The sequence below is a fragment of the Aquarana catesbeiana genome, linkage group LG01, assembly GCF_042186555.1.
Source record: "Aquarana catesbeiana isolate 2022-GZ linkage group LG01, ASM4218655v1, whole genome shotgun sequence".
NCBI classification, from domain to species: Eukaryota; Metazoa; Chordata; class Amphibia; order Anura; family Ranidae; genus Aquarana; species Aquarana catesbeiana.
The window spans coordinates 94,617,459-94,634,303 of NC_133324.1; the positions used below are offsets into that span (position 1 = coordinate 94,617,459).

Sequence of the window (16,845 nt, forward strand, 5' to 3'; positions counted from 1 at the left end):
GTTTTGACAGGAGTTACATGTTAACATTTGTGCTAGTGGTGTATACATAATGGAAGGTTATTATAAATATATTAGTAATTGTGTTATTTTTGCACATTTTGCTGCAGCCTTGAACTCCGAGAAATTACTCGATCCTAAGGCCACCTCTCTTTGCATGCATATGAGGAAAGTGATTTTCATAAGTCTTAATGACATTCTCTTTTGTTTTCTCCTTAGTGAACCTAGACGTCTGGCTCACTTTTTAGCAGGCTCAAGCAGCTAATGCAGACTTGTCTACACTAAGGAGGCTAATGTGACATTGCAGACGCTTAATCCTGCTCTGTCCCGTCACATGACCTACAAAGTAACTTATTTCCCTGGAGCCCAAAGCAGCCAGCCACTGCAGATCTGTGAATCTTGAGGAAGACCAAAGCTGAAGTAGATACCATATCGGAATTTTGGAAAGTGTAAAGAAGAACACAGATCACTGCTAGAGGATGAAACTGAATAAGGACACAGAAACTTCTGTACTGGTACAAGAAACTAAAGGGGCTGCAGTATCTCCCACATAAGGACTTGGAAGCTTTGGGAAGTCAGTGGCTGCATTTTAAAGGACACATTTACTTCATTTAGAACCAATTAACCTTTTAATATCAAGGAATTTTAGTGCATTGTCTTCTATCTGGACAATCCAGGATGCCACAGAAGTCCAGTCTTGGCATTTTTTGGGATATCATGCAGCTGTGAACTGTGACCATTAAGCTTTAAATTTTGCCCTAGAAGGACACTTTTACTAAAGACGCCCAAATGTTGACCATGACAGCAATGTACATGAATGGAGGAGGGAATCAGAGGTATGCCAGGTGGAATCGGCAGGACAGCCTGGAAGACTATACTCGCCCAGACGGCTATGAGCAGGATGGCGAGGGGAAGCAGCGCAAGTTGACACCCTTTGAGAAGTTGACACATGACATGTCACATGATGAAAAGACAGTCAAAGAACTCACTCTTTGCAAAAGAATTGGCTTTTATCGACTTCGAGGAGAGATAGGAAGTGGGAATTTCTCACAAGTTAAACTCGGGATTCATGTGCTTACCAAAGGTATGTTTTTAAACTGGCAATAGCCTCCAATAAAAATGGTGCCATTTACCTATCTAAAGCCAACTGTACATGTTGCAATCTCATTGTCCAAACTCCTTTAGTTCTCTACACATTGCAGTGGTCTGCCCAACTGGATGCAAACTTAAGCTTATGATTGTTTAGGTGGGTCCTCACATTTTGGAGATTGTACAGAGATTGGGCATGTTACATGTACTGTATATACAGTATCTCACAAAAGTGAGTACATCCCTCACATTTTTGTAAATATTTTATTCTATCTTTTCATGTGACAACACTGAAGAAATGACACTTTGCTACAATGTAAAGTAGTGAGTGTACAGCTTGTATAACAGTGTAAATTTGCTGTCCCCTCAAAATAACTCAACACACAGCCATTAATGTCTAAATCGCTGGCAACAAAAGTGAGTACACCCCTAAGTGAAAATGTACAAATTGGACCCAAAGTGTCAATATTTTGTGTGGCCACCATTATTTTCCAGCACTGCCTTAACCATCTTGGGCATGGAGTTCACCAGAGCTTCACAGGTTGCCACTGGAGTCCTCTTCCACTCCTCCATGACGACATCACGGAGCTGGCAGATGTTAGAGACCTTGCGTTCCTCCACCTTTCGTTTGAGGATGCCCCACAGATGCTCAATAGGATTTAGGTCTGGAGACATGCTTGGCCAGTCCATTACCTCTACCCTCAGCTTCTTTAGCAAGACAGTGGTCGTCTTGGAGGTGTGTTCGGGGTCATTATCATGTTGGAATACTGCCCTGCGGCCCAGTCTCTGAAGGGAAAGGATCATGCTCTGCTTCAATCTGTCACAGTACATGTTGGCATTCATGGTTCCCTCAATGAACTGTAGCTCCCCAGTACCAGCAACATTCATGCAGCCCCAGACCATGACACTCCCACCACCATGCTTGACTGTAGGCAAGACAAAATTGTCTTTGTACTCCTCACCTGGTTGCCGCTACACACGCTTGACACCATCTGAACCAAATAAGTTTATCTTGATCTCATCAGACCACAGGACATGGTTCCAGTAATCCATGTCCTTAGTCTGCTTGTCTTCAGAAAACTGTTTTCAGGCTTTCTTGTGCATCATCTTTAGAAGAGGCTTCCTTCTGGGACGACAGCCATGCAGACCAATTTGATGCAGTGTGCGGCGTATGATCTGAGCACTGACAGGCTGACCCCCCACCCCTTCAACTTCTGCAGCAATGCTGGCAGCACTCATACATCTATTTCCCAAAGACAACCTCTAGATATGACGCTGAGCACGTGCACTCAACTTTATTGGTTGAACATGGTGAGGCCTATTCTGAGTGGAACCTGCCCTGTTAAACCGCTGTATGGTCTTGGCCACCTTGCTGCAGCTCAGTTTCAGGGTCTTGGCAATCTTCTTATAGCCTAGGCCATCTTTATGTAAAGCAACAATTATTTTTTTCAGATCCTCAGAGAGTTCTTTGCCATGAGGTGCCATGTTGAACTTCCAGTGACCAGTATGAGAGAGTGAGAGTGATAACACCAAATTTAACACACCTGCTTCCCATCATACCTTGTAACACTAACAAGTCACATGACACAAGGGAGGAAAAATAGCTAATTGGGCCCAATTTGGACATTTTCACTTAGGGGTGTACTCACTTTTGTTGCCAGCGGTTTAGATATTAATGGCTGTGTGTTGAGTTATTTTGAAGGGACAGCAAATTTACATTGTTATACAAGCTGTACACTCACTATTTACATTGTAACAAAGTGTAATTTCTTCAGTGTTGTCACATGAAAATATATAATAAAATATTTACAAAAATGTGAGGGGTGTACACACTTTTGTGAGATACTGTACATAATAAGGGTGTTTTTACCTGGGAGTGAAGATCCATTATTTTTGTGCTTGCTGAATTGCACCTCTGTTCATCTTTGTGAGTAACGGGGTAACTTCAGGATACATTGGATATTGGTACAAGGCCACACTTGAGCAGACCAAACATGAACACAACTGTGTTTTTGGTCCATTGGTGCATGGGCCTGGGCTGATGTGTGATGAGCCCTACTGAAAACCTTTGTGGATTACTGAAATTAATATAGGTGTGCTCAGAAAAGCTGGCAGCTGTCAAAAGCGCTAATGTGGCAACGGCCTTATTTGTATCATCTTTATCAGAGAACAGGATATACACTTATGTTAAAGCGTTCCTAGAAAAGGAACTAAGGAAAAATCTCTCTTATGAAGCCCCAGACAGCATTAAAACCTAAAAAAAAATTTTTGGCCACGGATACCCTTTAAAAATATTGTTGCTGTGTGTAGTTTGTAATTGTATATGTATGAGGGAAAAGCCATATTTACACATCACCTATGTAGACTCCGCTTCCTGATTTTGTTTTGCTGATACTCTTTATATCATTGCAGGTATAACAAGCAGAATACTGTATGCCTGATTATAAACATAGTCCTTCTGCAGCCTCTAATGAAGTGAAATGCCCATAATGCTTTGGTAGCAGAGTCACACAGTAATCCCCAACATTTTGAAAACCTTGAACTTTCAGCTTAAAGTGTATTTCCTCTTTTGCAGTCAAATTGGTATAATGCCTATCTTATATATTTTTCTTTACATGTTCCTATTTACTTAGCGTAACTAACTAGCTTTCCCCTTCTATCCAATGTTAAAGCGGTAGTAAATAAAAAAATAAATTTAAAAAATGGTGTCCATTGAGAGTGCAGTGTGCATGTGTCGGTGACAACACTAACTGCTACTCATAGGAATATCTCGTAAACAGTGCACATTTAGGAGATATTCATTTTACCTACAGGTAAGATCCATTTTAAGCTTACCTGTAGGTAAAATTTGCAAAGCAGATTTAGCGAAGGGACTGTAAAAAATGATGTTTACAATTATTAACCCTGGCTGTACTATGCTGACAGATTTGGCTATCAGTTGTAACAGTAACAGTCCCAACAATAGGTTATAGATTGCAAGGGCTGGTTTATGCATTCTAGTTTAATGCACTTTAAAATAAACTTATCTGTCATGCCATAAAAGCACAATTTGGATCGTTAGATATCCCCTTGTTGATTTCACCTCTTGAGAAACTACTACGACGCTTTGGCACAACAAAACTCAGAGTATTGCTCTGCCCTTGTGGTTGACTCCAACCCTAGATTTCCCATTGCTCAAGCTAGATGGTCTTTACTAGATATACAAATTACTGATTGGACTGAATTTAGTGAGACTTTTAAAAGCTCCTTAATTTCCTCAAAAGATAAAATGATCCTACAGAAATGTTTTTATCACAGTCACCTTACCCCTGCCCGGCTACAAAGAATGGGTGTACTTGGCTGACTGCTTTGGAGGTTGTGAGCTTCATGCCAACTTAATTCACTGCTTTCGGTCTTGCCCTGCAGTGAAAAAACTTTGGTTGGAAATTGGCTCCTTCCTTTCTATGGCATTGGGTCTTCTTAATTTCCTACATCCTAAGAATCGGCTTCTTGGCATTTTTAGTGATTTACCTGTATCTAACTATGTTAAATGTTTATTGGGAATCCTGTATTTTTTCCAAAAAAAAAAAGAAAAAAAAGATTTGACTATCCTGGAAAGGAACATCCCCTCCTGCGATACACGCATGGCTTAAACTCATTAATGATACCCTCCCCTTGTATAGACTCACCTTTGAACTCAGAAAACAGCCAAAACATTTTAATAAAATGGGGCAAATGGATTCCTAGGCCACTCACAATAAGTTCTTTCTAGAGCCATGATAATGGTCTACTGGGAGCCCTATACACTGTACCACCCAATGTATTTCTGTGATCTGTGCAATCCAACGAGACATGGGAGACATTGTAGTTTTGTACCCCCCCCCCCCCCCCCCCCCTTTTTTTGTTTATAGTGTGTTTTTTTGTTTTTTCTTTCTTTCTTGTGTTTTTTTCTTTTTGTATAGATCATTCGAAATTTAATAGATCATATCTTAAAAAAAAACAAAAAAAACTTATCTGCAGATTGCTATCTATTAAGTGCAATAGAAACTCGCTTGTAGTGTACTTTATATAATTCTACTCCAAAGAAATAGCTAAAATGGTAAGAAATATTTTTTAAATTATTTTAGGAATGCTGTTAAATGTCTTAAAAAATCAGCTACAGCCTGAGTAGGAAAGCCTGCCCCCTGCCTGCAGAGCCAAAGCTAGATCTTGTCAATTATCAGGAAGCATGAGCTTTGCTGATTACAGAACTATAGGTCTAACTCAGTTTGGGACATGTCAATCCTCTGGAGATTGACCGCTGCTTCCACACGTAGAGCAAGGGTCCTTCTCTGCAGCATGTTGGCAGGGAACAGGCTTTTCAAGTCAGGCTGTGGCTGCTTTCCAAAGAAAATAAACTAAAAGATTTTGTACGCCTTTTGTTTTGATGCATCTGAAATGTATCTAGCTTATTTAAACTGAAAGTTCATTTGAGCTTTAAAGTAATTGCATAGCATGATGAAATGTCCAATGTTCATGAAACATACCATGGTGTATTCTGTATTGGAACAGGCAATAACGTGGCAAACCAGTGGAGAATAGGACATTCAATTATGTTAAATATATATAAAAAGATGCGGCGCTTTAAAAATAAAATTAAATGAAAACATAGATGAAGGGAAAAGAAACTAAGGCACAGTCTTATCCTCATAAAATGAAAAATAACCTAAATATATGCACAAAGATATAATCAAATGGGTGATGCTAGAATATATAACAATTGAATATAGAGGTGAACACTAATATCCAAAAAAAATATATCAGCATGTGAACAATGACAAATGCGAAAAAGGAGAAACAAACCCCAAAGTATAAAGTCCACAAGATGAAGGATTGGCCAATCCCCAGATGACGTCCTATCGTGACGAAACGCATAGGGAGGAGCCTACGACATCATCACGTCCGTTCTTGGTTGGGCTTTACATGAACCCAGGAAGTGGAGGCAACAGATGGAGACGCAGAAGTTTGTTATTATGATAACACGCTGGTTGTCATCATGATCTTGTAAGTGCAATTCCTTTTTAATAAATCAACTGTTCGGACATATTACGCTATGGATTGTCTTTTTGTTTTATACCCCTGAGAATCATCTACTGCTTACGGTTGCTGTACGCTAAGGTTGTGGGGAGACCGATTTCCTTGTGCTGTTTTAGACTGCCGTAATAGCAGTCACCAGGATCCGGTAAGCGCATTTGATTTTACACCCTGGGTGTGACGTGATATAGAAGATTCCCCTACCTGCATCTTCACCTGCTTTTTTTGGCACTTTTCTTTTCAATCACGGATCACTCCTTCATCTTGTGGACTTTATACTTTGGTTTTTTTTTCTCCTTTTTCGCATTTGTCATTGTTCACATGCTGATATTTTTTTTTTGGATATTAGTGTTCACCTCTATATTCAATTGTTATATATTCTAGCATCACCCATTTGATTATATCTTTGTGCATATATTTAGGTTATTTTTCATTTTATGAGGATAAGACTGTGCCTTAGTTTCTTTTCCCTTCATCTATGTTTTCATTTAATTTTATTTTTAAAGCGCCGCATCTTTTTATATATATTTGTCTATTGTGAGGTTTTTGGACTAGACCTTTGGTGCTGGCTGCTTTTTGATCTCACAATTTATATTATTTATATCATTGTAGCATCCTTTGAGCACAGCTTTTACACCTGTATTTCCATTCAATTATGTCAGCTCTACTTGTTAAAAAAAGTTATTTTTGGAGCAAATCACATTTGAATGTCATAAAAGCTCTTGTGTTCTACAGCAAAACAGGCCTAATAGCCCAGCAAAGCAGTGGAGACATGCTGTTTTTAATTTTCTTAATTTCTTGGGAAGCCACTATCCAGTAATGAGCAATACAGCAAGGAGCCAGTAAATGTAAAAAGTTCTCTGACAAAGGCCTGCATTTTCCATAATGGCACTTGTAGGTCAATGCCAAAAACAAGAGGTAAAGTGCCAATCCTTACAAATTGTGAATTTTTTGTTCATTGTTTTACTTCTGCCTTATGGAAACCTATGGACATTTGTGTCTAAATTCAGCAATAGAACTCTAAGTGGAAATCTGTGCAAAGGATGAAGACTTTACACTTCATATCCAAACCCAAAAACAAAAATGTAATATATTGCAGCTTACCAGTCCTTAGATAGGACATCCAATGACTTACCAGTCCATGGATGTCCTAACACATTTCCTGTATAAGGCTGGGTTCACACTATTGTGAATTGGATGTGGGTTCCCCGCATCCAATTCGCAATAGCAGGAGAGTTTGACCGGCTCTCTATGGAGCCAGTTCACATATCTCCGCTGCAGCTCCGGTGCAAATTTGCACAGGAGCCCTTTGCATCTTTTGCTCCGTTTCAGGTCCGAATTCAGCCAAAAATTCAGGCTGAAACGGTGAATGGGGATGCACCGGACCCCTGCTGTGAGCCGCATGCAAAGATAGTGTGAACCCAGCCTTATGCCGCATACACACGGTCGGAATTTCCAACAACAAATGTTCGATGGGAGCGTGTTGTTGGAAATTCCGACCGTGTGTAAGCTCCATCAGACATTTCCAATAAACAAAATTTGAGATCTGGATTCCAATCATGTGTACACAATTCCGACGCACAAAATTCCATGCATGCTCGGAATCAAGCAGAAGAGCCGCACTGACTTTTGAACTTCATTTTTCTCGGCTCGTTGTACGCGTTGTACGTCACCGCGTTCTTGACGTTCGGAATTTCCGACAACATTTGTGCGAACGTGTGTATGCAAGACAAGTTTGAGCCAACATCCGTCGGAAAAAAAACATGGATTTTGTTGTTGGAATGTGCGATTGTGTGTACGCGGCATTAGAGTGCAGTGCTCAGTGAACTTTCTCCCTCCTCATATCCACTCTCCTCTCAGCCAGTGACCAAAGTCCCAGTGCAGTTGTGGCCAATCAAGATCCTATCTTAGTGGAGAAGAGAGACACAAGCTACTGGAATTCCCAGACAAAAGCAGGCCACAGATAATGCAATTTTTACAGAAATTGCTTAATTCCCCCATCAACACAGTCAATGTTGATGGGGAATCCCTCAAGCGCAGCTATTGTGTTCTGGCAGCAAGGCGGCATGGGGAGCCGCCGCTGCCGAGAGAACACAGTGATTATTGCTAGCAGCTATAGCCGCTGGCAATAATTGCATGTAAAAATCCAGCATGCTGGTAGTACCAAAGTCGATTGATGGATCAACTTGGGTACATTCAACCTGCCCATTACCCATGGATGGTTTGAATGTCGGCTAGTCCCTGCTGAACGGGCCGAGACAGCTGAAAAAAGAAACCTAGTGCAGCCACCGAAACAAAAAGCATCTCTCCTTTGTCATGTTTGATGTTCTTTACAGTCTAAAAGTTTCCCTGCATATAAAGTAGACTTTATGCTATCCCTCATTTGCTCAATGTAGAATTAGTTTTACTAATATAATCACATGACTTATGTGTGCCTTGGCTGAAAGTACACATGTAATGTGGTAAGGTTTACCTCTTGATCCTTTATGTAAGACATAAAGAGACATAGACATAAGACATAAAAAGAAGTGTGTAACAAGATTAAACATGCTGTGTAATGGTAGCCTCAATTGTGTGTATGTAAAAGGTCCACTTTACAAGCTTTCTAAGCTAAACGCAGTGCCTGTTTTTCTTTTTTGCAGAAAGAGTTGCAATAAAAATTTTGGACAAGACCAAGTTGGACCAGAAGACCCAACGCTTATTATCCAGAGAGATCTCTAGCATGGAAAAGCTGCAGCACCCCAATATCATCAGACTTTATGAGGTGGTAGAGACCCTGTCTAAGCTGCATCTGGTAATGGAGTATGCCTCTGGAGGGGAACTCTTTGCCAAAATTAACACAGAAGGGAAGTTATCAGAGTCGGAAAGCAAAGTGATCTTTTCACAGATAGTATCTGCTGTGAAACACATGGTAAGGTCCTTAGCAGTACTGTATTACTCAAACAATGACAAATTTCAAACCTTTGATTATAATATTTACAACATAAATATCATTTGGAGAGTTGGATATTGTCATAGAGGTAAGCCATTTTGTGGTTTTGCTTCTTTGCATACGTATGAGTATGTTCTTTTGTTATATACTTTTATTGAGGAACCTGGGCGAAGCACCACCCAAACCCAAATGGATATTAAGAACTTACCTTGGAATTCTGTAACCTATATATCTGTATTTTACCCAAAGTCTCATACAATTATATAGTCACTAAACCTCTTGGTGTAAGTCAATATATTTAAAATTTACAACAGGTATACATTATTCTGTATCTTCTTAATAACTGCTATTCTATTTTTTTTTTTTTTACCCAGCATGACAATAACATTATACACAGAGACCTAAAGGCAGAAAATGTCTTCTACATCAGCAACACTTGTGTGAAGGTTGGAGACTTCGGCTTTAGCACCATCAGTAAAAAAGAAGAAACACTGAACACATTTTGTGGTTCTCCACCTTATGCGGCACCAGAGCTTTTCCGGGATGAGCATTACATTGGTGCTTTTGTTGATATCTGGGCATTGGGCATACTTTTATATTTTATGGTGACAGGTAGCATGCCTTTCCGAGCAGATACTGTGGCCAAATTAAAGAAGTGCATTTTAGATGGAACATACTCCATTCCTCCATATGTGTCTGAATCTTGCCAGCGACTGATTAAGGGGATGCTAAAACCTGTACCTTCAGAGAGGTGCAGTGTGGACTACATCATGACCAGTGAATGGATGCATGGAATACAGTATCCAAAGCCTCTGGAACCCTTTAGACTGGACCCAAAACATCTCTTAGATACAGATTCGCTCAAGGATGATGAAACAGAAGTAAAGAACACTTTGGAGAGTTTGGGTATAACAGAGGAACACATCCTTAACAATCGGGGCAAAGATTCCAGAAGTTCTATCACTGGAGTGTATAGGATTGTCCTCCACAGGGTGCAGAAAAAAAGAGCAATGGAAAACGTTCCCCTCATTACTAGTCTAGATCCAAAGGAGAAGAACACAAGAAGACCTCACAGGACCCGACGAGAATTAAGGCACACCTCTAAATTTTGTTCAATTTTATAAAATGTGTAGAAGCTAAACTTTTACAGGAGTGCCCATGAGATTATAAACTTATTTTTTTTTTAAATTCAGTGATGCCTTGAAGACCTTTTTCCAAATATTTCATTCCCTAATAACTATATTGTTTATATAAGCAGGGCTTTTTTTTTCATAAAATAGGTGCAGGAACTCAATCACGACCCCTCAAAAACCCTCTTCCCCACCTACACACACACCCTCTAAACCGCATTAAATAGTGGGTGTGGGTAAATTTCACTAACGGTGGGAGGGTCTTAAAGGGGCATTGAATACCAGGAGTGCATAGTACTGATCAGTACAGTGCAGAGTTCGGGGGGGGGGGGGGGGGGATTATACACAGTCTTCTTTCACAGCGGCATACCTCTGCTTCCCCCATCCACATCTCACTTTCAACCCTCTTCTTCTCTAGTATCTCACAACACACTGTAGGTGGCTCCGCCTAACTCACTTGCACAGAGATTATCCAGTGGGGTTGTCGGCATCCACACTGCACCCTGGGCACCTGCATCTCCCTTGTCCCTCTTCTGCACTCAGTGGGTGCCGCTCGAGAGATCAGATCTGTGGGAGCCAAGCTATCACTTGTAAACACAGAAGCTGGACTTCTGTGTTTACAAGTGATAGTGGTGAGAAGGGAGCAGAGGGCCTGAGCCAGAGGTGGTATAACTGAGTTCCACCACGTTCCAACTGAAAAAAAGCCCTGTATATAAGTTATTTGCTAGAAGGGATCTGAGTGTGCCAATGCTTCCATTATTTGTTCAGCAAACAGATCTGTACAAAAAGTTAGACTCATCACTTACATGGTGTGGTTTTGAGAACTGGAGCAGTTTTAGGCTTAGTGAGTTTGCTAATTCTGGGCTTTTGTGAGAATATGTACTATCAGTATTTTCAGTTTCTTTAGGCCCATATAGACAAAGCACCAACTGAAATTATATTTCATTTTGTTGGGCCCCTGGAGATTTCATCTTTTTTGGCTTTCATTACGATTCAGTTTGCCTAAAATGACCAGATGGTTGTGGATAGCTCAAAGCTATGGGAGTGCCTAAACTCAAGCTCTGGACTCTATCCTCCTCTTGTGGTCATAATAATGAGGTCTTCTGATGCTTGGTGCTCATTTTGTTTTTCACAATATAAAAAAATGCATCCAAAGAAATAAGACTTGCTTGATTTTACAGTAGCTTTCAATTTCCCAGGAGAGAAAACTGGTTTAAAGGTCTCATTGTTAGTCACTGAAAGACATTAACTGAAACACCACGTCGTGGACACCCCTAGCCAGTAAACGAGTGCACAGGGGAGAGACCTTCTCAATAATAGTTTTAAGGTCCACTATTTATTAAGCTACAGTAATTTTCCAGCATGATTACAGATTTCCATTTACAGCAATAAGAACCAGGAAGAAATTGTCTACCTGAATCTTGGAGACTCTTGAATAATTCAGTAGGCTTATTGACAGTCCAGCCATAAAAACCACAGCTTATTTCCTGTAAGTGATTGGTCTGCTTTGGATATGCACAAAGAACATGAGAGTTATTTTTATTTTTCTAATGTTTAATCACAATTTAGATAAATCATCAAAATGCATTATGGCTTTTTCTGCGCATTGTAGACATTTTGATGTGATTTATAAATTGCTCTGGTGTGCCATTAAAAAGAGACAGTGTGTGATATGAACACAAAATCACACCTGTGTTGAAAGTTTGGGTAGGCACCTTCCCACATTTCCAGCAAGTTGTCGTTATGCATGGTATACACGAAAAAAGGCTTATTTCAATGGGGGGTTTTTCCCGCCCAAAATAATTTTATGCTTTGGCTGAACATCAGCTGGTTTAATTACTCATTGGCCTTTCCGTTCTGCCCAGCCTTTTTTGAAGACCGACTAAAGTCACATAAATAGATGATGATAATAACAGTCTCCATTTTTATAGTACTTCTTACACTCTCTTGTACAGCTTTTGCACAGTGTGGCTGAATATTACTGTACAGTCCAATAGGCACCAGAGGTTGCCTATGCTTGCTTGGTACATTAAGTAATCTAATAGACAACATCCTCTTTCTTCCTTTGCCTTACAGCTCTGCGTGAGGACACTTGTGCTGAGGGGAGATGCTGTTACTTAGCGATACCAAGCATAGAACACCGCAGTGGGAGGGCAGGAAGTGCATTTTATAATTTGTTGGGTACAGGATGATACATAGATAATCCCTCTGCTGAATTTTATCTATTTTAGAAGAATCTTGTAGAAGAGGGTGGCACCATGATGATGGGTTCTGTGGTAGGATGGAGTCAGGAACTACGGAGGTTAAATCTCACTTCCGGAGCTCTCAAGAAGTATAACAAGCTGGCCAGTTAGTCATCCCACCATTTCCATCTGGTACGGAAATAGCACTGTAGGGTGGACTGACCTTTTCAATTTTTGGTTGCTTGCAGGAGGATTTGGCCTCCCTATAACCCTTTGAATATCCACAGATCTGCCCCAACAACCTCTAATTGAATGTTATGGGCAGCCTACTATTTTTCCTTCGCTCAGTTATTTGTTCCAGAATTCTCAGGAGGGCATGTATATTAATTAGTGAGGGCAGGGATATATGGGAGCCACTTGTGACTTTACTTTTTTATATTGAAAATCCCAAAGAGAACATTCCTTACTGAACCCATAACTACTGCATCATGTCAGTGTGGAAGTCAAGAGGAAACAGTTTTTATGGAGGACATTGGCCCCTTGAAGACTAATTCTTGTGTGACTAGTCTTAATAGCACTTAAGTTTTGTTGCATGACATAAATTCCCCTAAGAAATATGGAGAGACATTTTTTTTGTGTGTAAAAACGTTTATTTTTCCATTGAGAGCTACAGTGTTAAAGCTTAATTCCTGGATTTAGTGAACTTTAAAGCGGAACTAAACCCTCCTATCATTTTCAGCCAAGGAAGCTGATATCTTGGCCCCTGTTTAATCTTCAACTGCCATGATGCTGTACACGTGATCAGTTATGACAACAGCCATTTTATGGTTTGGTAGTTTGGTTTAGAGCACAACCAATGTGACAGCCAGGAATGTAACTGTTTTTTTTAACTGTTAAATCGATGGGTTTAGTTCTGCTTTAGGTAATTTGTTTGGACCAAGCTACTTCCTTTCCTAGGACATGCAGCCGCTGTGTGTACTGTATAAACTGTATGTAGCATTAGCTACATAGAGTATACAGCGCTGTGTTCTAGCAGCGGGACGAGAATCTCCCTTCCCACTTCTTGAACAAAATTGAGTCAGGCTGAGCCATTAATCACAGGAGGCTTTGTATTTTATGAATGAATACAAGGCTTCCCCTGATTGGCTGATGTGGAGAGGTGGACACATGTCCGTTGACATGCGCTGCTCCATAGAGAGCCATGGATGGTCCGATCGGGTCCGCCTGAAAAACTGACGGAGGGACTCGATCGGTCCGTCTGTGTGAAAGGGGCCTAGGGTCGGATAAGACCTGTAAGTCTTACTAAACTGCAGTAGAATTGTCAGATAGGGCTGTGTTGTTTGGCAGAGTTGTGTTAATCTTAAATCTGGATAGACAGAAATGCAAACCCTTTGGCAGGAAAAACAACTCAACTAAAGAGTGAACACCAAAAATCAGTCAATATGGCAGGAAATTCCACACTAAGCATCGTTCTACCTGATGAGAATGAGAATTTTCTTCTACACTGACTGATCTCAACTGATCTGATTGAGCTTGCTGTCAGAAGAAGACCATACATTGGTCTTGATAAAGGAATCTTCACTAATTTAGACCTCAGTGAAGGACGTTTAGATTTTAACAAGGTGCTTTTGCGGCATTATAGCTGCACACCATCAACAGCCATAAAGCTGTACCTTTACATGACAATACAGTGTTTTCTATAAGGCTTCTAAAACATGTATTTTGTGTTACAGTCCACCAGTGAGGAATTAGTAATCAGTATTCCTGATGGACAGTCAGCTGAATACGTGCAATTCTACGCTGAATGATAAGGGTGTTAGGCTGATTAGTAAAAATGGCATCTAGGATCAGGATAATCTGCTACGCTGTGCTTGTCCTCCTAATGTGCTGCACTTCTCACAAGGATCGCTTAATGCCCTAATTAAAATATGACATCTGCCAAATAATGTTTCCATTAGTCACAGGGGAAACAATAAAAATCAGATCTAGAGAAAGCCTTGACTAAGAAATTGTTAGTAGTAACTGAAGCTGAATTGACACCTTTCAGCTCATGGCTGTGTGCACCAATTTTTTTATATTAAGCAATGGTTATATATGCTATTATCATGCTTATTAGCATCTTTTTGATACGTTTCTCTTATTTTGATCCAGCTAATTGTCCAACCTTCTAAAGAGCTTCAAATGCTGCATATAAAAAAGCTCCCTTTAATTGACTTGACTTGTATTCCTTAAAAAGGCATGAAATAATTTGTATTTAATAATAAACATTTTTAAAATTAATTAGTTTCCCTATCTAAAATGGACATTTAAATAAAGGGTGGACAGTGCAATTATTTGACCTGGCAAAAATTCCTTGTGAATTGTGCTAGTGAGCTTGTGGTTTTGCACATCTGTTTGACCATTGTGAAAGGGTTCCACTCACCATGTTCTAACACCCTAATATGGGTGGCAATACTCGAAACAGAGGTGGATGGTAACTAACAACGCCAACTACAACAAAGAGATCTTGCTATTGGCTTCCCCAAATGATAGAAGAAGCTGCAGTGCTGGGTGACTCCTCAGTCCATCAATCTCTACCTATATCTGAAATGAACCTTTGAGTGGAACAGTTCTCTAAAGAGGGCCTGAACTGTGGAATCTATTCACCAGAATTGCCTGTCGGCTCTCTACAGCTGATCTCTTTCCCATAACTGGCTTACCATGCCTTGTTCTGCACTGTGTTGCTGTGTAAAGACAGCTATCTAGGTAGAGGAGCAGGGCTTTGCTTCCTCATATCAGCGCTGCCCTCCTGATGACTGGTGGAGTGATGATTGAGAAGCTGCAGGACAGTAAAAGGAAGCACAGATTCATAGAGTAAACAGAAGCAGGGAGTTCCTTGCGATGCCAGTAATCAGGTACAGCTTCCTCTCCAGCAAGGAAAACAGTGAGCACTGAGTAAGCAAAGTAGTGAGATCCCTAAATCTCCAAATTTCATCAGTCTAGCAATCACAGACAGTGGTGCCTTAGATCTCAAACTGCAGATATACAGCTCTGAGGCACAGATGGTGCATTGCGACTTTTCAGGAGGATTTTAAGGAAAAACATAACATCTTCAGGGTACAGCTTAGGCAAAATGGACACTTTTCTATATTCACTATAAGATAGTTTATATCCAATTTAAGTGCTACAAACCTACTGTAATCTTATGGCTGGTAGAAAGAACAATTGCCTTTTTCCTTAAACTGATGCTAGGGGGGTTTACAACGGGTATAGAGTAGATGGTGGGGGGTAAACCTGTTCAACTTTCATCATTAAAAAAATTATTTTGCATGAGTTCAGCTATGACTGGTTCTCTGTACGGTTTGTACATGCTATGATGCATGGCCTTAGCAGTCGTTTTTAAGTCAGAAGGTTGCTTTTTAGGCTATGGCTACATAGAGATTTAACCCCTTGTTGGCAGTCATCTCATTTACAGCATACTGGCATGCTAAGGAGATGATTGTAAAAAAAATGGTTTAACTTCTCAGAAAGAAGAGAACTTCTTTTCCCATGTAGCCCCAGCCTAAGGCTCGGGAGTGCCAAATGGCTGGGTGTATCTGCATATGGCTACAATGAGTTTTTTGATAGGTAAGTGATGGAGGTAAAAGTTACCGCTAAAGAAAATCTGATTTCTGATCACTGCTGTTTGGTAGAGTCATTCTTTCTGATTGGTTGTTACATTTTTGTGTTTGAAAACTGTATATTTAGAGACAACTATTAGAAATCATGCCTGGCATGTAGCATAGTCTTGCTTCTGGGCTTCTAAGAGATGGATGAGTGGATGCAGTGCAGACAGCTGATGGACTTTTCATAGACCTGTTTGTCACTATTACTAAATACTTGTCACTATTATTAAATACTGGGGCCAATACCTAACAATATCCCGCATATAGTGTTAGGCACAGTAGAATCATTTGTTCTATCACAGGCTAATGAAAGTTCATTTCTATATATCACCCAAGTGAAGATTATGGAATATTGTACACACTAGCAGAGCTGCCACATAGGAATGCACAGTATCACAAGGGTCAGTCATTTTTAGCTCCCCATTACAGTGTACCTGAATGACAAATCTTCACTTGTGCTACAAATGGTGAACACTATTGGGGGTTATGGCTGTTTTATAGTGACCAAAATTAATCTGCCCTAGATGCTGTCATGCAAAACTAGGTTTTCATAAAATCTGCAATGTTCCCGTTAGCCTTTTTTACATGCAACAGCACTTTTTTAGGGGTGGTATGCCAGGCATGAGCAAAACTGGGCCTTTAGCTAAGCATAGCTCATCCCGTAAGCACCAAACTTTTAGTTTCAATCAACTATATATATTCCAGTTGCATAAAGTGTGCAAAGTCTTAGGCCGGGTTCACATATTTCCGGGCACGGTTCCCAGCATGGGGTCTGGTGCATCCCTGTTCACCGGTTCATCGAATTATTGCCTGAATTC

The 16,845-nt window shown here is 40.3% G+C and overlaps 1 protein-coding gene across 4 annotated transcripts in view; it reads left to right on the forward strand.

Annotated features, from left to right (window-relative positions):
• Positions 1–16,162, forward strand: part of NIM1K (NIM1 serine/threonine protein kinase) — a 95,573-nt gene extending 79,411 nt beyond the window's left edge. For all 4 annotated transcript variants that reach the window (XM_073621882.1, XM_073621892.1, XM_073621871.1 and 1 more), the window contains 3 exons: positions 217–1,081; positions 8,781–9,049; positions 9,445–16,162. In XM_073621882.1, coding sequence (XP_073477983.1) covers positions 787–1,081; positions 8,781–9,049; positions 9,445–10,194 — 1,314 coding nt within the window. In that variant the 5' untranslated portion in view covers positions 217–786 and the 3' untranslated portion in view covers positions 10,195–16,162. The remainder of the gene's footprint in view (positions 1–216; positions 1,082–8,780; positions 9,050–9,444) is intronic.
• The last annotated feature ends 683 nt before the right edge of the window (positions 16,163–16,845 follow it).